A 21469-nucleotide genomic window follows, 5' to 3' on the forward strand; every position below is an offset into this window, starting at 1 on the left:
GCAGAGCACCTCCCACCTTCTGACTCAATGGGCCCTGGTGGTGGTAGAGGGGGAGCGGTATGTCTGAAGAAGTCTCATCTTTGTATCCCCAGGTGCTCAGGCCACTCATGCCTGAGAGAGCAGGGCCTGACAAGTATGTGCTGAGTCCTATGAAGATATCAGGATGGTGGGGCAGGTGAAGGGCCAGGCTAAGGAGAGTTCATCAGGAGGGTCTTTATTTTAGTCTCCACCATTTATCCATTATTGTGAATTGGTCTGTTTTCTAAGGCTTAAAATTAGACACAAAGTTATTTACTTCAAAAATGTTTCCCCAATTCACCTTTTTTTTTTCTTCTTGTACAGCCACCTTATTTTTCCTGAATGCTGTTTGACACTGCCATTTTACTTACATTATTTGGAGAATATTTTTCTTTCACTGAAGAGCATGGAGCTCCTGCCAGAAAGTTGTCTGTGATTCCCAGAACCCCAGCTTCAAAGTCCCTGAATTTGGAGCTCTATGGTGTCTCCAAGGAAGATAATCATCTCCAGAGGAAACCAACTATGGTCAACTATAGGCCAACTAGGGTCAAAAAAGATATATTCTAGGCCCTGGGCATGGGTCCCTCTTTTCTTCATTTTTGTTGAACTCTTACAATTATGAGATACAACCTTGGAGAGAGTAGAAGTCTTAGCTATGATTTTATAGGAAAAGCACTGGAGCCCAGAGAAGTGAGGCACATTCATTCCCAAGGTCAGAGACCTGGTAAATGACAGAGCCAAGGTGGGATGCTGCACTTTTAGGGCTCTCCCTGGTAGCTGCACCCTAGCAGGCTTTATCAGTAGGTGCTCTGGCAGCAGTTTATCTGGGCTTCAAGACAGGTGAGTGAAGAGCAGTCACTGTATAGAGAGGAACGTAGAAAACAAGAGTGAGGGAGCAAAAGGGTGTGTGCACCTGACTCAGCCTTCGGAGTCTCTGTTCTGCCTATGACTGAGTGTGTGTAGCAGCCTTCTGGAGGACTCCCTCAGGGTTGTTGTGGACTTAAACGAGGTGCTGTATGTGAAAGTTCTGGAAAACTAGAATCCACAGTATGATGCCCCCCCAGACCTGAAGACAGCCACAGTCAGCACACTCCTCTCCCCCAGCTCCTGGCATTAATCTTTTCTGAAGGCTCCTTTAGGTGGAGGAAATTTGAGATCCTGTGATAAGCTATGATTTTTTTGTTTTTTATACCACCAAAGTGGACCAGAGGGTGGCTCATTTATATGCTAAATATAGGATAATCCTGAAGTCCAGTCTAGCTGAAATCAAATCGACATCTTGCCCTTGTCTTGGGGATGCAGTGTGCTCTTGCAGAAGAAAACTTGGGCTGGCACTCTTGATAACGTGGTGCTGCTCATAGACATGTCCTTGTCTCACCGAAGGACTTTGGACCGGGTACATTACCTTTTTTTGGGGGGGATATTTTATCCGTCTGAAAAATGAGGATGTGACTTTTTTTTTCTTAGCCACTTAGAGAAACATGCTAATGTTACCCAAGGTAACAAATGGGAATGGTTTGGAAAGCAGTTTTCTTTCCATATACAAGACGTAGTTGTAGGGACTCTTAATGATTTTTTTTTTCCTGGATGGACTTGCTTATCCACCTAGATGGTCCTAAGCCCCATGACTCAGAGAGCTACCGTTCCTTTCTTTGCTTTGGGCTATGAAGACATAACATGGGAGTACAGATGGCGATGGCAGGGGACTTGGTGAGCATTTGCCCTTTCACTTGTGACCTCATAAGCCCCCTTTTGATACCCTAGTTAGCACCCTGGGTGCTGAGGAAAACACACTGCTAAGTTGCAAGGACTCTGCTATCTGAGTGGGTGCACCTGGGAAAAGCTGCGGTCTTGCTGAGGTGGGAGTAACAGAGGCCACAGAGGGGTTAGCAGCAACAGTAGGACACCCAGGGTCCCCGAGGCAGGGTCCCTGGGCGGGAGCCTGCAGGCCTGGGACCCAGGAAGCTGCGGTGTGACCTATAAGCTCAGTTTGGCTTTTGCCTGCCTAATAGTAAGTTCACAGCACCCACTTTCCCCCTGCGGTGGTGTGTTATGAGTAAAGCTAGACGCAAGGCACACTCAGTGCACTTTAATAAATGCAACAGAGAACAGCACTGGGAAGGGCAGAGAACCATCGACAGCATGGGGCAGGCAAGAATCAGCGTTGCCTGACCTCAAATGCCCCGTGCACAGATAGGCAGGCAAAACCTGGTAAAGATAATGTTTTTACAGCCAAAATCGAGGGGTCTCATTCCTATTCCCCTCCCTCAAGAAACACTTGCACAGTTAGTTGCTTGAAAATAGGCCCATGTCTTAACTCCCTTTGCACCCTTGGCACATTGCCTAGAACTTAGAGGGACTCCATTCATGTTTGTGAAATCATTTAATACAAAGAAGTACATTTTCTCTGTATTTTACTCTGATCTTTGCTAATAGCTTGGAGAGTATTTAAATGAGGTTTTAGAAACCCCATTGGCTGCATGAGAAGTCAAATGTAATTTTGTTTATAAAGTACTAGGAAAAGCAGAAAATGCTTTTGTGGCCAGCTAAGGGCAAACCTGGTGCTGGGCTGAGCAGAGCCATTCATGTTAGGTAAAGGGCATCTGCTCTCTATCCCCCAGGATTTATTTTCTTCGGGGAGCATGGAGCTGGGAATCTGTTGGATCCCACTTTCACTTTCTACTTCTGAAGAAAGTCAAAGAAACAAACCACCCTTTTCAAAGTATATCAGTTGTAGAAATAAAAAGAAAATGAGTCCTGTATCTCTTTATAAAGCAGCATATAAAGCAGTTAGGACCATAAACCCCCTACTCCCTAGGACTTTTGTCTTTCCACCAGGCTGGAAAATGAGCTGGATTTGTTGTCTTCGAAGGAAAACTGGTTTGGGTAGCAGCCATTCAAGCAAGGCTGGGACAGGTCAACTTGAATCACCAAGAAGTCAGAAGCCTAGGAGCCAGGTCCTCTGTAGGCTTTTGTGAAGACATAACGCAAGAGTCTCATAATCAAGCCTTCGCATACCAGTCAGCCTGCAAGTGAAGGACAATTGTCAGAGCAACATAGATCACAGACCATCACTGCCAGAAGGAATAGTAATACTCATGTCATCTGGGGCTGGCCAGTACTTGCCATGCCTGTATCATTGCAGACATCACTAGTCTATGGTGGCATGGTTCCCTTCTACACATGGCCATAATTCAGCTGGTCAGTACTAGCTTATGAGTGTTGGCATAAGCCAGCCAACCTATTTGCTCTCCTCAGTCATAGCTCCTTTGTTTTGTGAGTGCAAAAACTCAGGCCCGAAGAGGTGGAGCAACCAGGCTAGAGTAGCATAGTGACAAGGTCAGGCTGAAAACCCACATCTTCTGACTCCTAGTGTAGTGCTCTTTGTATAGAGGCACAGTGCCTGTGTCCTTGGGGCTACTGGAAACCAGTCACCCATTTAGAAATGACTGGACATGTTTTCAGGATGGAATGGATCAGGCTTGCACTCGAAATCCAGAGTTGTCACTAGATCAAGAGTTGAGACTGAGGAGTGAATGAGAATATAGAAGGGGCTTTGTAGGCAAACCTCCTTCCCAGTCTGAACTTCGCATCTGAGATTACCTGAAGAAGGAATGCAGGTAGCAAGCAAATAATTAATGTCTCAGCTGTGATTCTGTATGCATCTTGAGTAGCTAGCAGTGAGTGGGTTGGTCACTACTAGTGGAGGTAGAGGTTCATCCCAAAGATGGGATGGTCTACACATTGGAGTGCCAAAGGAATGGGAGCTGGTGTCCCCTTTGTGTAGGCAAAGGCATATTCTGAAATTCTTTGAATGAAGCTTTACTGATGGCCTTGCAAATAGCCCATGGCCCCGTGGCCAGATAAACAAAATAGTGAATAAAGAAAACTATTTCTCCTTACTTAGCTTCCTTATTTTTTAGCTCCTGGGTAAGAGGTGGGGATTATTGGCTGGTATTACATTATACTACACAATACATTTTGATGAAATAAGAGGATAATAAGAGATGGGGCATTATGCTGAACATCTGAGGTGGCCCACCTTATTAAATCATATGTCTCTATGTGTTTTCCCTTCTCAAGGCTTCTTGGCTTTGTACATTCCTAAATTCCTTTTCTCCCAGTGTAGCATAGTTTGAGTGGAGGTAGGAATAAAAAGCAGATAATTCTTACCTTAAAAGAAAAATAACTTGGCAGTCAAGACAAAATTGATGGCAAGACTCTTGGCAAACACCATCCGGAGCCCCAACACTGTGAGGGACAGCATGTTCACTGTTCCAGTTGTGAACTCGGAACTGTGATGAACTGTGGATGAACAAGAGTAAAGATGTTGGATTTAGCAGGAGACTAAGTTCCTTTCCAGAACTTATTGGAACACTGACAACCAGCCTGCCCCGAAGCACCAGAAATCTGCCTGGTCTGTAAGCCCAGCTTGATGCCTAAGAGCCCTCCGGGACCCTAGGCTACTGTTCACTCGCAGTCGCACAAGCTGTTGAGAGACTCAGGGAACCGACTGGGCTCAGGTCTGGTTTTGGTTTTCTTTTGAAAGCTGGTGACTTTTGGCCTCATCTGACAATGACAGAGTTTGCTTTAACCTTCAGTTTCGAAGTTGACCCTTGATTTCAACTAACCTTTGGGCGCATAGAAGCTCTCTGACATTTGCTCCACGTTTGCAGGTTCTGTTGGTTTTGTATTACCTGGAACAAACAGCAGGGGTCAGGGATTCACTGGCAACCAAGAGGCTCAAAGGATTTCAAGTATCAAAGTGAAGGAGATTTTGAGTAAGAAAACTGAGGTGTTATGACTTGGTTAAGGTCAGGCAGCTATTCACATAGCCAACATTCTTCCCATTCTGGGATTTTTTTGTTATACTATGAGGCCTGCATTCAGCTATGCCTCTAATTCATAAGAAGAACTAGGATTCTCAATCTCATGATAGGCTGGGCTGCCCTTTGTTTTGGCATTCACACTGCATTAGGTTGTACATCAATTTTCAAGCCAGAGTCCAGTAGTAGGACAGTCATTAGTATGAAGGAGGCAGGGATTGGTGAAGAAGAGATGGGGGATGAAATAAGATGGCCTTTATATCAGATTCAGGCCAGGGATGCAGAATTCAATTCCAAGTCAATGATGGGTCATAGCTGGTCCTCAGTCTTGTTTCCAGCATGATGCCATATTGAGAGTGCTCTGTCAAGAGTTTATATCTCTAACTTCCTTTTCCCTCTACTTTTCTCCCCTACAATTCCAGGCTCTTGAAGCTAGATATGACCTACCTGAAGGTTTTTTCTTTGGCTCAAAGTCAGTGGAGTGCACAATTTCATTGTTGTGTTCAACTGAACAGGTCACTGAATTTGGATCTGCATACCGACCAAGCTTGACAGCACTGTACTTCCCACTGGGAGAGATGGCAATTGCAGTGTCATACTCTTCTAGTTTCTTGGATGATTCAAGTCTTATGTTTATAGCCTTAGGGTAGAAATCCTTCACCAGGCAAGCAACAGCTGTCCCATTTCTCATGGTGAAAACGGATGGTTTGGCAGGAAGCTGGCTTCCTACAAATGTAAGCAATTTATTTTGAAAGATGATTATCCACAAGTATGGGAACTAAACAGTGGTATTTACCTCAATTCTATTGGGGCCAAACGTTATAACCCAGACTTTCCTACATCCTGTTAGTGACCTGGGCTTCTTAGCACACCTGTGAAAGGATGACCAAGAGAAGTGGAAATGAAAGGCAGTCTGTTTGACTTCTATTTAGGAGCTGCTAAGTGATATGGCTGGAAGCAGAGATGGAAAAGAACAATGAAGAGGTTTCTACATTGTCTGAGTTTCAATTGTTTATATTTTATTAATCAATTCTCTGGACAATTGCAGTCAGGCTGAGTAGCTGTCTGCATCAGTTGGTTTATTTTAAATGCATCAGCCCTTGGAGTGAGAGCAGGGCAGGTGCTCCTTCTTTGCATTGTGTCAAAGAATCAGGGTCTGAGAGGGACTACATGACTGGTTGAAATACTCTGAGGATGGTAGTGTTGCAGTTACTTCAGTTTGTCATCCCCATTTTATGGGCTAGAAAAGATAACCACTGAAGTCAAGGGGTATGTCTCTCAGCCTTTAGGTAAATACTTCTTTTGTAAGGGACACTCCTGCTGTTTCTTTTGAGTCAGAAATAACAGCTATCATTCCCAGGAAGTCCTTATAGAGATAAAACTAGTTTAAACCCAGTTCTTGTTTTTTTCCTAAGTGAAGCTATGCAATGTTGATCCCAATAATTGGTTCTCTTCCTGGCTTCCTTTGTATTCATGCCTCATCTTGATCTACCATCTACCTGTCATTCTGTATCTGCATCTTTTTCTTTCCTTGAAACTGAAAGTTTTAAAGCTTTGAAGGAGGCAGAAATGATTCTTTCCCATTGTGACCTACTGAAGTTTCCAAATTATGATAAATTTTGGCCATGGTGACTTGGCTTCTTAACTATCTTCAAATAACTGTTAAAAAAGGTGGTGTGTGTGTGTGTGTGGGGGGGGTTGGCACCTGAAAATGCATGCAATCAGGAGAGACAACCAATCTGCGAATGGTGATCTGGATATATTTCCATTCACAAACTTACCTGTTAATTTTCAATATTAATTGCTTATGTGAATATAGCTCTTATGTTTACAACTTAGGTGCATTTGGGGGCACCTGGGTGGCTCAGTCAGTCAAGATTCTGATTCTTGATTTTGGCTCAGGTCATGGTCTCATGGTCATGAGATGGAGCCCTGACTCTAGCTCCTCATTCAGCACAGAATCTGCTTAAAATTCTTTCCCTCTCCCTCTTGCACCCACCCCCATGCCCCACACTGCTTACACTCTCTCTTTCTCAAAAAATAAAATAAATAAAATTTAGGTGAGTTTTAAAACTTGTGATATCAAATTAAAAATGCTGAATTACAGTGTACTTTTATTTACTATGATCTATAGTCAAGACACAAGGTAATGCTAAATGAAAAGTCCTGGTAATGAGCGAGTAAATGCAATGATTTTTCTAATATTCTGTCCTGAATTTGAATCTGGGCATCAGCCGTGAAGCTCACGGTAGTAAAGCTATAACCAAATTAATTGGTTTATATCTGGCTGAGATGGAGTGTTTGCTAGTCAGAAGTTCCTGCTGATTGCCATTTTGTGAACGGATCATAGCTAATCAGGGCTTTCCTAGGGAATCAGCTGTTCGGAGAAGCCCCCTCATGACTAGCATCAACATTCTCCAGTACATTCTTTGCCAGGAAGCTCAGCTGAAAGACTGGATTCTGTTTTAGGCAGTCAGGGCAGGAAACTCATTCTTAAGAATCTGGTTCCTTATACTTTGGCTTTAGCTCTACACAAGAGGGGGACTGGGGATTTTTTTCAAGGGGCTCTTCCAGAACCAAATTTCAACCTATGTGAGAAAAGCTTCATTGTTTTGCTTTCCAGCATAGTTGAAGTCACTGATAACAGACACTGATAACTCTCACAGTAACGGCTTGAAAAACCACATGTTCTGCTTGTTCACCTGCCTTCAGAAATGTGACATTTCTTGCTCAATATACTGACCTTGGTGACATGTATTCTGGTTGATTTTCAAGGAATCAACAGATATAGAGAGAAAGGAGACTAGTGCATTAAAAAATAAACAAAACAAAATAATCCTATCTCTTTGGTTACTTAAGAATATGACCCAATCCTAGCCTGATTTACTTGGATAATTGAGGCTTGCTTGAGATTTTAAAATCTAAATTCAAAGGCAGTTGTCAATGATTACTCGGCTAGAGAGACCTGGTTTGAATAATTTGAACAATGTAATACAGCTGACAAGACAAATGTCTGAAGAAGGTCATACACTTTTTGATATTGAGCTCTTAATCTGTTAGCTTTTCAGATAACTCATAATGCATTGGTTTGGTAAAACATTTTTCTCAGACTCTCTTTCTCATTGAATACCTATCTGTTGAAAACAATTGTTTGAAAGTAAAGTGCTTTATCTAATCCATTCTTTTGTATCACAATAATAATAAAAAAAGGTTATCTGACAGAACTGAACCTTTAAAAAAATCAAAAAATGGTTATCTGACAGAATTGAACCTGCATTTTCTATCATTGATGTATGTAACCTAGTCGGTCTTATATTTAACTTAACCCAAAGTCTGAAGTGGGATAAAATTTGCACTATTGTTGTCCAAAATTTAAAGATGTAATTGTTTATTTATTGAGAATTTCCAGTCTTTTTTCTTGGCTCACAAATATACTTACATTTCAGCATGGGTTCCAGGGCCCTATTTGTTTGAATAATTGTTTTATTTCAGACTTTCTCTTTTTATGAGTACTGATCCAATGCTAAGGTTATGTTCTGGTCAACAATACCAGAAGAAGTATGTACCTTTCCTGAACAGTCTTTCTTGACTTATAGAAGTAGAAATCATCTAGATTTGCATAGGAATCCTACGGTTCCCTAGGAATTGTACCATCTGTAACAAATGTCACTCACAATTTCAAGGTTCTCTGACAATAGGATATTTAACTTGAACACTGAAATACAAGTTTGCTCTACCTGATTACTCTGATCTGGTTAACTGTCTCCCTCCTGAATCTTCTAAGCTACAGGACATTTGTTTGCAGATTGCAATGAGGCATGTACACTAGTCAGCTTAGCCAAAGACATGGGTAAAAACAAAACAACCTTCTGGAGATTTTGGGCCAAAGCATCCCTGCATATCCTCCCCCCTTATATGTTCCAACAATTACTATATTTTTTCTAGTTTTCTTAGCTGCTTTGAAGAATTCCAGAAATGAGTGGGGGCTATAAGTTTTTAAATTTTTTTTATTATTTTTTTTTAATGGGCTCTACACCCAGCATGGAATCCAACACAGGGCTTGAACTCATGACTCTGATATCAAGACCTGAGCTGAGATCGAGTCGAATGCTTGACCAACTGAGCCACCCAGCAGCCTGGGCCTATAGTTTTAATATATGCTTTTTAAAAACAAAAGTAGTTACAGAGCTACTTCAATGACTCAGCCTGTTTCTTTACTCTGGCCTACCCCCATGTCTAGGCTACTCCATCTCCTAGTTATACTTTCCTAAGTAGTGCAAACCGGTGGCAGCACCAGTGCCAGAACTCAGTTTATCCCTAGAAATATAGGGGAAAAATCAACTCACGTGGCTCCACGAAGAGTCTGGTGCCAGCTCCAAAAAACATCTGTCGAGTATCCCAAGAGCACATTGCAACACTGCCTCACAAGTAATCAGCCTGGGGCTGGCCCTGGGGCCTGGGTTAGAACATCTGTGCCCTGCCTCCCCAGCCTGGGTCCCAGCCTAGAGACCCCACAACTCAGAGAACTACAAAGCTGCCCTTGATGAGATGAAGGGGCTGAGTGCACAAAGTCTCAGTTCCCTTTGAAGCTTATAATAGTTTGCTGGATAAGGATGTGAGCATGAAATCCCAGCCAGGAAACACAAGGACATGAGGGACAGGGCTGACATAGAGGGAGAGAGGAAGGGGACAGGTGATTGATAGCTGCCTTCAAGACAGAAAATTTAACTCTCAGTTGATTGGGAGGCCTCTCCAAATAGAGCACAATAGCTTGGGAATAGGGATGGGGCACTGACTGGTGACAGTTCTTGTAATGAGTGTTAGGCTGAGGAGGGTTTAGACACAGGTCTCGTTTTCATATTCTGGCTTTCATCTCTTGGGTCACAAATTCTGCTTTTTGACTAGAAACCTGATTTATTCCCTACTCAGACTGAGTCTCACAAAAATAAGGAATTTGTTTCCAAATTTCCAAATTCCAAATTTGTTTGGAAACAAATTCCCTAAGCCCAGGAAAAGGCTTTCTAAGGATCTGAGGGTTGAACAAGAAGTTGGTAGCTGATGGGGAGCCCAGTGGTGCCACGTACCATAGAGGCAGGTCTGAGAAGCCAGTGCTTTCTTTGGACTGTTTATTTTCATTTTATAATTTCTCCTGTCTAGACTCAGATACAAGCTTTAGGAGGATATACTAATCATGTGAAATAGAATTTAAAGACCATATGGATTACTTTGTCTCATCACCAGAAAACCAGAGTCTAGGACTCCTAGAGCCAAAAGGAATGACAGTTGTATCAGGCCATTATTTGCTGTCAAAACTTTAAGGATTGAGGGCTTGACTTGAAATTCTCACTTTCCCTACCTGAGCTTCACATAATCATATTACACTCCATCACAGCAGGAACTAAAGAAGTAAATGGAGTATCACTGGAGAGCACAGGTCAGTGTCCCAGCAGAGGGGCTAAGCATCATTTTCTTCTCTTTCTTACTTCTCTAAGACTCCCATAGGCACAGTCTCAGAGATTTGATTCTAACACTGCAGATAATTCTGAATTTCAAGTGGAATGATTTAAAGGGAAAATGAAACACAATTCTTTTTGCTCAGATGCAATTTGCCCAACATCGATCAGACTGCAATCAGCTACAACATGGTTGTTTCCCTCCTTCTTTCTAGTCTCTCTCCTCTCAAAGGCACCTCACCAAATTTCACTATTTCCCTGGAAGCAACAAGCAATCAAGAACCCCTGTAAGTTTATTTTCCTTCTGAGAAGCAGACGCCATGTTGACATGACCAGCTGCTTTCAGGACTGTCAACCTTGCTGTATTCATATACCTTTCCCTGCTTCTTTATTTCCTCTGAAATAAAATTTAATCATGTAAGGGGTGATGCCTGCATTTTGGAAAGCTTCTGAGAGACTATTATTCTCTGGACTGGTGTCAGTGACTGTCTGTTGGCAGCTATCCAAACTACCTGAATATTGCCCTGGGATTTCCAAGCCCTGGAACAGATCACCAGTGGACAATATCCCTAGGAGAGTTCCATTACTTCCCTATTGTTCTGAAGTTGGTGGCTGTGATTCTACAGTGGATATAGGCTTCTGAACGCTGCGCAGGGTCTTTAGATTCAGGGCTAACGGAAGAGATGAGCACATTAACTGCTCTTGGCCGACCCGGACTAGGATGGGACCTTGGGGGTCAGTTAGTCTGAGCCAGGTACACTGACTTAAAGCAAGTTCTTAGCCAAAAGACACAAGGGCAAGATTGGCTTCTCAGGGAGAGAAGACTATCTTTTTTGTTTGTTTGTTTTGACAGAAGACTATCTTGATCTAACTCCGTCTTTAATGATATTTTCCTTCCTTTAAAAGGTCTGTTCTTCTTCTTACACTGTGGCCATGACTTTTTTCCCTCATAAATAGTGGAAGAATCTCCTCACCTAGAACTTGCCTTTTTCCCTGGTCGCAATCTCTGACGAAGAAGAAGACCAAAAGCCCGACTAAGGGCTTTCTTCAGGCCACTGTAGAAGGCTTATTGCTGCAAATCTTTAGAACGGAGTTTCCAAGAATATTTTTCTTCAGATAAATTTGTCCTAAAATTTTACCTTGACTCTCTGCAACAACAAAACAATGGATTTCTAGTTTGGAACCTCCTGACTTCTCAAGAAGCTCCATTCATTCAGGACCAGGCTACGACTCCAAGTGAATAAATGCACTAGAGTAAAATGCATAAGCTACTTGGTTCCACGAGGAGTCGAGTCCCTCTTCCAAAGACAAGCTGTGCTTCATCACACCACCTCAGGCATCATTACAAAAAACCTTGCTACCTATTTGCCCTCTGTGTAGTCCATCTGTTTGGAAGGGGATGGGTAGAGCAGAACAGGTATAGCTGGAGATGTAAAACTCTTCAATGGTTTCTGAGATCTAAGCATTATATTTTGGCAGCTTGTTTGATACGTGTTATCTTTTGAGAGTTGGCATTTAGGGAAATCCCCAAGTTTTCTGCTATTATTTCCTCAACCTGCCATCACTTACCCCTGATCTTGCTTCAGGATCACATTTTTACAGGGAGAAAGGAATCATTTTGGCTTTGCTGAGAATTGACAAATGGCTATTGTTAGCAGAAACCTAACTACAAGGCTCAAGTCCATCATAAAAGACTATGCCTCAGTTAGAGGTGGAGGAACATGATGGTTAGAGCAAGAACCATCGATGCAAAAGGCTTGGAGCCTACCCAACGGGTCATAGTAATCCTAGATAACTACCATTTGGATCAGTGCTTTGCTACTTGCAAATGTCTTGTGTTTATACTACTTTAGCAAACACTGTAACAAACTCCATGAGGTCATATTATTAGATCCTTCTTACAGATGAAGTCACTAAAGCTAAGTATGGTTAAGATAGAGAGTGGCTGGGCAGGACCTTACTCCCAGTTCTCTGTGATTTCCATGCATTGAACTAGAATAGTAGATGATAGGATTGGAAGGAGCCTCATCAGTCACTTGTCAAAGTGATATTATTAGATCCTTCTTACAGATGAAGTCTCTGAAACTAAGTATGGTTAAAATAGTGAGTGGTGGGCTGGGTCTAACTCCCAGGTCTCTAGGCCTAGTTTCCATGCATTGAATCAGAGTAATAGATAATAGGACTGGAAGGAACCTCAGCAGTCACTTGCCAAACTTCTGTGATGAAACAAAGGTTAATTAATGGATGCATAGGGACAGTTTTGACTCTTTTTACAGTACCTTTTAAAAAGTCAAATCACAGAGGGGTGCCTGGGTGGCTCGGTTGGTTAAGCATCTGCCTTCAGCTCAGGTTGTGATTCCAGGGTCCTGGTATTGAACCCCCCTCCCCCACCGCTTTGCACCTTTGCACTCCCTGCTCAGCGGGGAGACTATTTCTCCCTCTGCCCTTCCCCCACCACTCTCTTTCTCTTTCTCAAATAAATAATAAAACTTTAAAAAAATCAAATCACAGAATTGCTACTGTGTCATAAGACATTCAGACTATTGGACTTCTTTGCTATTCCTACTAAATCTTCCCTAAGAATTGGTTTGGATGATATCAGAATCATAATGTGCTCAAGCTGGAAGACACCTTGTAAATCACTTGGCTTAGGTAGAGGGAAACTAAAGTTCAGTGAAGTCAAGCCATAGACCTTGTCAGTCAAAGAGAAGAATTGGAACTTGGTCTTTGAATTCTTGGTCTGTCATGCTCATTATCACATCTCTCTTTTATTAGATGTATTTAGTACAGGTCTGGTTATGACCTGGATCTGTGAATAGTGAACACACAGGTGGTAAGTTGGTTATCTAAAGTTAATCAGGTGGAGGGAAGACAACACATATTCTCCAGGAAAGATAGTGGGTCAAGAGGACCACTGCAGCACATACCTCATTCTGGATCTTATCAGAGACTCAGTCCCTGTTGCTCAAATCATCCCTTGCTAAATTACACACTGGTTAGATCTTTTCAAGTGTTTCCCAACCTAGTGACTTGGGAAAATATTTAACAAAGAAAATTGCTAAATATAGTGGTCATAAGAAGAAAAAAAGAGTCACTTACATGGTTCTACCACCAGATAGGTTCCTTTGCCAAAGATCATGGATACTGCACAGCTGATAGACATAATTTTAAAATGGCCTTGCTTTCTCTTTATGGCAACCCTGGTACCAGTTGCCAAGTCACATGATATCATGGAAGGTATTTCTGTCTCAATTTTAGTCTTGGGGGCTATCCTTCAAGACAAAGAAGAAGGTGATTCCTGTGTCAAATAGAAATCTGAACCTTTGCCATGTTGTAATCCGAATTTGTGCTCTGAATGAGAGAGAATGAGTTTGTGCTTTGAATGAGAGAGACTGGAAGGAGTTTCTTAGTTTGATCAGGAGAGAAGGAAGGTGGAATGTTGGTCATAGAGTAGTGGTTCTCAGCCTTTGGGCTACATTTAGGTGGGACAAAGATCTAGTGAGTTATGTACCCCACTCATTCCTCATTTTAGGGGAATTCCACTTCATACTCTGTATGAGCTTTGTATCATTGTCAAGCATTGTGCAACAGCCAGACTTCTTAGTATAAACTAGAATTAGAGTCTTCAGTGCATTTTAATAACATATTCAGGGATCCCTGGGTGGCACAGCGGTTTGGCGCCTGCCTTTGGCCCAGGGCGCGATCCTGGAGACCCGGGATCGAATCCCACGTCGGGCTCCCGGTGCATGGAGCCTGCTTCTCCCTCTTCCTATGTCTCTGCCTCTCTCTCTCTCTATCAAAAATAAATAAAAATTAAAAAAAATAATAACATATTCATGAATATCGCATTGTAGCAAGCTTTCATGAAATACTCACACTTAAAAGTGACAGTTAAATTAGCCTCTGTAAAAATCAGAGTCTATAAGATTGCCCCTGTCACTTATAAAAACCAGGGAAAGACTACATTTTCAGATCTGCTTCCAGCCTTGTAAAGGACTGCAGATATACTTTCAGAATCATTAAAATGAAAAGTGGGTTTCAGTTGTGGTGAAGTAGAAAGATGTCAGAGGACCTGAAATCTAACTGGACTTTGTTCCTCACTGAATGAATAATCTTAGCCATTTTCATAAAGCCTCATCTGCCTCCTTTATAAAGTGAGGGTAATATCTTCTGTATGGGGGGGGGGTTCCTAAGATGAAATGAAAGGCTATGTATAAAGCATCCTGTAAATAGAAAGCCTTGGTAGAATGATTAGAATGTTCATTAGGGTTAGACCCAGAGAAGACACATTTTACTTGAAGCAAGGGGTATAATTTTCCTAAGCACAGAGCTACCCAGGGGCAGGATGTTAGGGAAAGATTGTTAAGAGAGAAGAGAATCCTATTTCTTTGGAGTTTAAGATGAGAGCGCTCATTTCTTAGGGGTATGAGTGAGGCCAGAAATCCAAGTTTCTGTCTCCCCTGGTCCTTTCTCGAGGTCAGCTGTGACCTCCATCCCATTGTTCAATCTTCCCTTTCTAGTCCCCACACCAGAGTTCTTACAGTGGCCTATAAGCTTCCCTGTCCCCAGGCCTATTACCAACCTGACCCCCTTTTCGAATTCTCTCCCTGTGACTCTCCTTCTTCCAGCCACATGGGCCTCCTCACTATACTTCACACACTCTAGGCAGCACTGTGTTCCCCTTGCCTGGAAAGTGTTCTTCTTTGGGATTTCTGCATGTGGCTCACTCTGTCACCCCCTCAGGTCTCTGTCAAATGTCACCTTTCCAGTGAGGCCTTCTGGGACTCCTCTGTTAAAAACTGCACACTGCTCCCTCTGCTAGTTTTCTGCATTCCCTTTCCTGTCTTATTTTTCCTTCACAGGGCTTATTACCACCTAAAATATTATATATTTTATTTATTTATTTGGTTTACCATCTGTCTTCTGCCATTAGCCTGAAGGCTCCGATAAGGCATGAATTTTTGTCTGCTTTGTTCATGCTGATTCGCTCAGCAGCTAGAAGAGCACCCAGGATACAGGGACGGTGGCTTGTCAAAGGTTGCAGAGCTAGGACTTAGGCTTGCCTCTGCAGGTTCAGTTGGCTTTTATTTCAGTTTCCCTTTGCCTTATACCATAACTGATTATCCTTTCATTCATTCATTCATTCATTCATTCATTCATTCATTCAACAAACGTTTATTTAGTGCCTTCACTGTATTTGTGAATACAGTGAGGAACAACTCAGAGTCTTTGCCCTCAGGGAGCAAGGAAGACAGATGGTAAGTGAGTATATGAAGTTTCAGGTGGAGGTGAGGGTATAGAAATAAAACTGGGTAAGGGGACTACAGAATGACAGGAGGTGGTTGGGGAAGGCATCACTAGAAGTGACATTGAGTAAAGACCTGGAGAAGGAGAGAGAGCTTTTTGAATCTCTGGGAAATAAAGGTACCAGGCCAAAGGAACTATAGGGCACAGGCTCCATTCTGAAACTGGTGGTTGCCAAAGGGGAGGGGGTTGGGGAGTGGCAAGAGGGGGAAGGGGAGTGGGAGATACAGGCTTCCAGTTACAGAATGAATAAGTCACAACATAGGATAAAGGCACAACAGAGAGAATATAGTCTATGATACTGTAATAGTATTGTATAGGGACAGATGATAGCTACACTTGTGGTGAGCATAGCATAATGTACAAACCTGTTGAATCACTATGTTGTACACCTGAAACTAATGTAACATTGTATGTCAACTATACTCAAATTAAAAAAAAAGTACACTTTGTTCTGGGAGATGTACATCCTAAGTGAGAGGGAATGCCAAAGACAGGTATGAGAAAATTATCTTTTGGTATTTTAGAAACACATTGACAAGTTTGGGATTTTTCTGTACTCATCTTTCTCGGGATGATAATCTTATCATTAGCTGCCTCTTCCTGAGTATAGGGACCCTTGAGTCCAGGGGTGTAGTGTGAGGAATGGGTCTTGCCTGAAGAATACCTCTTTGAGTAACTGGTTTTGGTATGGCGGTGGAAGAGCTTCCTTGGGGAAGGATGGTGGTGGAGATGGTGGTTGGAAGGGAAACAGCCTAATAGTGGCTTCTCACTCTGCAGGCAGCTTGGAAAGGAGTCCAGTAGAGGAGGAGGAGGAGGCTGGGCCAGGTAAGAAAATCCTCCATGTGTGCCTCAATCAAACTGCAGTCTCCATAGAAAAGTTCTTAAGATGCACAGAGACTGGAATCAGACAGATGACATACATTTTGACTTTTCTAAGCTCTGTGATCTTGGAGAATCCACCATCTATAAACAAGCAGGTCATAGTTCTGCACGGTCACAGTGAGAAGTGCATAAATTGGCATTCATTAATAAAGTGTCTCATCCATGATGTAATGAGCACTGGGTATTATATAAGACTGATGAATCACTGACATCTACCTCTGAGACTAATAATGCATTATATGTTAATTAACTCAGTTTAAATTAAAAAACCCGGGCAGCCCGGGTGGCTCAGCAGTTTAGCGGCACATTCAGCCCAGGGCCTGGTCCTGGGGACCTGGGATCGAGTCCCACGTGAGGCTCCCTGCATGGAGCCTGTTTCTCCCTCTGTCTGTGTCTCTGCCTCTCTCTCTCTGTATCTCTCATGAATAAATAAATAAAATCTTTAAAAAAAATTAAAAAAAACCCCAAAACCTTGGAATCTCAAAAAAAGAAGTGCCTTGTCCAGTGGCCTGATACACAGTAGACACTCAGAAAGTGGTAGATATAATACTAAATATTAATCTAAGTGTATCTCATGATCCAATTTCATGAAGATGTTCCTGATGACCTTGTGCCTTTTCTGGACTCCAATCATTGTCACTATCAGTAGAACACATTTATATTGTGGCTCTTTATTCCTTGCTATTTTGTCCTGTTCTCTGGTTCTGTTTCATGAAGTCAGGTGGCATCCCCAGGTTTTCTCTCGCCAAGAGCTAAAAGGCTGATGGATCTGGGGCTGTGGGTTTGTGTACATCTATTGTCAGCTTTGTGCTACTCAGGAGTCCTGCAGGAAAGAACTTGAAAGGAGCATCTAAGGAAAAGGAAGCTTCAAAAGAAAGTAGGCTTCTGCGAAAATAAAGGCTCTGGGTTTGCAGTGAGGCCTCCTCAATCCAATATTATTTGGCTAAAAAAGAAGACACCATTCAAAGATATTCTGGATACTTCTCTCTTTGGATGCCCCTTATCTTTTCCTTTCAAAGGAGGATGGAATGTACCAGATCAGTGTTTCTTAGACTTCGATTAGTCACATCTCTGAGTTTTTTTTTCTTCTTTCTTTTGGTCACATCCATTTGTCATATAATATGCCTAATAGTTTTCTTTAAATTTACTCACTTTTTGACTCTAAATATAATTAAAAGGAAACTTTAAGTCACATGGGTTTGACAACCTAGTTGTTACTATTCTGATATCCATTAAAAGATAGTACAATTGGGATCCCTGGGTGGCGCAGTGGTTTGGCGCCTGCCTTTGGCCCAGGGCGTGATCCTGGAGACCCAGGATCGAATCCCACGTCGGGCTTCTGGTCCATGGAGCCTGCTTCTCCCTCTGCCTGTGTCTCTGTCTCTCTCTCTCTCTCTCTGTGACTATCATAAAAAAAAAATTAAAAAAAATAGTACAATTAAAATAAAATAAAAGTCTATATACCATGTAAAATATGGTTTGTGCATCCACACTTTGGGAAACATTGGATCATTAGCTCAGGAAACAGAAGGACTTAATCTATTAAGAAGACATGGTGAACAAAGGGAGACTAGGGAAATCATTCAGTAACTTCACAGGGAATGTGGATGAACAATTATTTTAGTGAGAAATTTTAAAGCCAATGAAGTATAAGGGCAGGAGCCTGAACTAGTTGAAGTTTCAAAATTTTGTCATGATCTTTCTTTCTTTCTTTCTTTCTTTCTTTCTTTCTTTCTTTCTTTCTTTCTTCTCTCCTCTCTTTCAGAATTTTTCTGCCCTGACTGTGCTAGCATAGCTTTGGATCTCTATCTCTTTCTGGATGCAAAACCCTACCCCACTTCTCCCCATAGTGTGAAGTCTGGGAATGGCCAGCCTGGGCTCCTTCCTTTTTTTTTTTTTTTTTAAGATTTATTGATTTGTTTTGAGAGAGAGAGAGAGAAAGAGAGAGAGAGAGAGAACACAGCAAAAGTAGGGGCAGAGGGTGAAAGAGAATCCTGAAGTAGACTCTGTGAGGGGAGCATAGCCCTACATATCTCAATATGCAGAGCTCATTCCCAGGATCCTGAGATCATGACCTGAGCTGAAATCAAGAGTTGGTTGCTTAACCAACTGAGCCACCCAGGTGCCCTTTGCACTCCTTCTTCTCCTTTCCTTAGCCCCCAATGCTATGCCTCCTGCAATCATACACCCAGGCATTCTCCGGAGAGGAGCCCACCCCATCACATTCTTCTGCCACGCTTCTTTGGAGCCTACTTTCACCTTGGAAAACACAAGCTGAATGCCAAGCATCAAGCTAGAGTGTGCTGTCACTTTTCTAGTAGCCAGCTCAGCAGATTAGGGACCATTGATCTCACTGTTAGACTTCCCTCACACCTTTGAAATGGGGTTTTGTATTTGTTTTTTACATTTGATGGCTTAATATTAATATCCACTATCTAACTGGAAGCTGCTGCCTTTTTTTTTTTTTTTAAAGCAAGACATGGTTGGATTCAAATATCACTTAAATGACATGAAAAGATGACTTCTATGTTGAGTACAATAATTTGACAACTTTAGCATTGATTATTTTATAACAGTTAATTAGTGAGTGGCTTCATGTCCTCTTAGTGAGGAAGATGAACCCCATGAGTCCTTAGGGAATTACTCTTGCCTGTGTCTTATAGACTTTAAAGCATTTCTTAGTTGGAAGCATTACACATTCACTTTGTTCTGCTTGGAATCTGGTCTCATTGGGAACCAGAATGTTCCCACATCCTTACTAGTGACCTAGCTTCCATCTGCAACTGAAACAGTTAGAAGCAGATGTTTGGAACTGGTTCCTTTTTTTCTGAAGAGAAATGTAGTGACACCAGTGACCACCCTCTGGCCTCACCCTCTATGGACAGTGAACTCTTTCTCTCTCAGCCTAAAGAAGGTCAGAGGCCAGTGAACTCTCTCTCTCTCAGCCTAAAGAAGGTCAGAATTATTTATATCTGGAGAACTTTGATAGAATCACAGACTCAGATCAACTTTTTTTTTCCGATCAGCTCTCTCCTTGGGGTTAAGCTAAGCCAAACAATCTGTGGTCTCTCCAGCCTGGACCCGAATCCCACAGATTAGGCAAAATTTTCTGTTTCTCCAGAGCTGTATGGGTTCTTTCACAGCCCAGATTCAATTTTTTTTTACAGACAAACCTCCTCCCAGCTCCTACGGAGGGACTAACCATAGTTCACATCTTCCCCACAGTCCTCCTTGACGCTATTTTGGTGCCATTACCTGATATTTCTGCCCCCTTACATGAAGGACCCCCCCTAAACCCAAAGAACAGACAAATGAGTTACTTACTTGCTTCCACAACCAGGTGAGTTCCTTTTCCAAAGAAGAGCTTATTTGTAACACAGTGATCGAGGCCATTCCAAAAACTTCAACAGCTCTCCTTGGGCGTTCCTCTTCATATTAGCTTTAGGCCTGGAGGGTCTTTAGGGCTCAGTTCTTAGAAAGATGCCCTCATTGCTTATCCAAGTGATTCATGATGATTTAATTAACCATAGGTGGGGTGGGTTTGCTTTTGGGAGGCTGTTGACTGAGGAGTAGGTAGGAGCATGTATTCCTACAGTGAACTTTCTGGTATAGTATGCTTCGTGATATTCTCTGAATTACTTCTTTCTCTTGTTTTAGACTCTTCTCACTCCTAGACCCATGCCTAACTCTCAGTCTTGGAAAACTGGTATTGCCAAGAAGATGAATCTTGGATTCATGACTATTTCCAGAGTCAAAGCCTTCACATTCATTAGTGCTGCTTTACGGACAGAGAGTATGTGTGGCATAACAAGAGGTGACTGGGCATTGTGAAGCACTGATGAGGTTCTGGTGATTTACAGTACAGTCCGCTTTTAGAATGAACAACTACGGCTGGAGATTGCTTAAAAACAAATCAGTCTCTCTTGGAATTTGTCTTCTCAAACTGCAAAGCAGAGCACTCTGGCAAATCTCTCCAGGGATTTGGATTCAGAAATTCCATATGAGATGGCTCATATAACTCTTACCATAGAATCAACATGAACCAAGACAACAAACGTTTTTAAAGAAACACTTTTTTTTTTTTGTATTCTCCACATGTGGCTATAGAAGCATGTTGAAATGCCAGTTTCATCCAAGGAAGGCAGCAGTGAGTGAGAGGCCAGCAGCTGGGGTCACTTCTCTTGGCTGGGTCGACTTCCTAGTGTCCTTCCTGGGTCCCTGAGCAAAGAGAGGTGGTTTCCTGCAGGGTTCATCCCCTGGGGTATTGTAGGCAAGCTGAGGATTTCCCAGGGAAATGCCACCTTTGGCCCTGCAGTTTTTGTATAGGTCTCTGTGGGTTTTGTAGCACTGTGGGTATCCCTCCAATCACAGTGCTACAGGGCTTTACAAAAACCTCCCGTGGTTTCACTCTATGTGGTGTCTGAGAACCGCTGGGGCCTGATGTTTTCTCCAAGTCAAGCTCCAGCAAGATGAAAGGGTTTTGGCAGTTAGGCTTGCCAACTTGCAACAAGCTTGCCCAGTTGCTTCTGTCTGAGGCTTTTCGGCCTCTTGGCCAGACCTGACCTGGAGCGTGCGACTAGAACGGGCATTCAGAAGGTATCACGTCCATTCCCATCTGTGCCTTCTGGCCAGTCTACTCTCAAATGGTTTCTCATAGAGGAGTTTGTCAGATTTCTGGATGTCTCAAGTGGATTCTACATGCTGTGGTTGGGCTGTGGGTTTGTGGTCAGTGTTATTTCTCCTGTGACCTGCTAAGCCTCTGAATCACCTCTGCCTGTCCCACTTTACACCTGAATAGTGTTATACATTTTACAAAGGGCTTTCATGTAAATTTAAAATTTCATCCTCTCCATTGAGTCCCTAGTGGCTAAATCCAGAGCCAGTAGCCCATATGGTGCTTTGTGTGATGTAGAAAGGGCAAACCTGCTGGGCATATGCAGAGGCACCCCCTCTGGCTCAGGCTTGACAAAGAGATGGCACCTT

The 21469-nt window shown here is 42.5% G+C and overlaps 2 long non-coding RNA genes and 2 gene segments (V, D, J or C); 2 read left to right on the forward strand and 2 right to left on the reverse strand.

Annotated features, from left to right (window-relative positions):
- The window catches only part of LOC121493212, a 36958-nt gene extending 33912 nt beyond the window's left edge, over positions 1 to 3046 (forward strand). Inside the window, exon 5 of the long non-coding RNA XR_005988412.1 lies at positions 343 to 3046. This is a non-coding gene — a long non-coding RNA (uncharacterized LOC121493212). The remainder of the gene's footprint in view (positions 1 to 342) is intronic.
- Positions 1 to 21469, reverse strand: part of LOC121493205 — a 439102-nt gene that overhangs the window by 82816 nt on the left and 334817 nt on the right.
- Positions 1630 to 9269, reverse strand: LOC121493206. The segment is given in 5 exon segments: positions 1630 to 3044; positions 4192 to 4323; positions 4650 to 4715; positions 5292 to 5570; positions 9191 to 9269. Coding segments are annotated over 4 exon segments (540 nt in total).
- Positions 5467 to 20372, forward strand: LOC121493215. The gene is made up of 3 exons (XR_005988415.1): positions 5467 to 5578; positions 16382 to 16429; positions 20144 to 20372. It is a non-coding gene; the product is annotated as an uncharacterized LOC121493215 (long non-coding RNA).

This window comes from Vulpes lagopus, chromosome 6 (genome assembly GCF_018345385.1).
Source record: "Vulpes lagopus strain Blue_001 chromosome 6, ASM1834538v1, whole genome shotgun sequence".
NCBI classification, from domain to species: Eukaryota; Metazoa; Chordata; class Mammalia; order Carnivora; family Canidae; genus Vulpes; species Vulpes lagopus.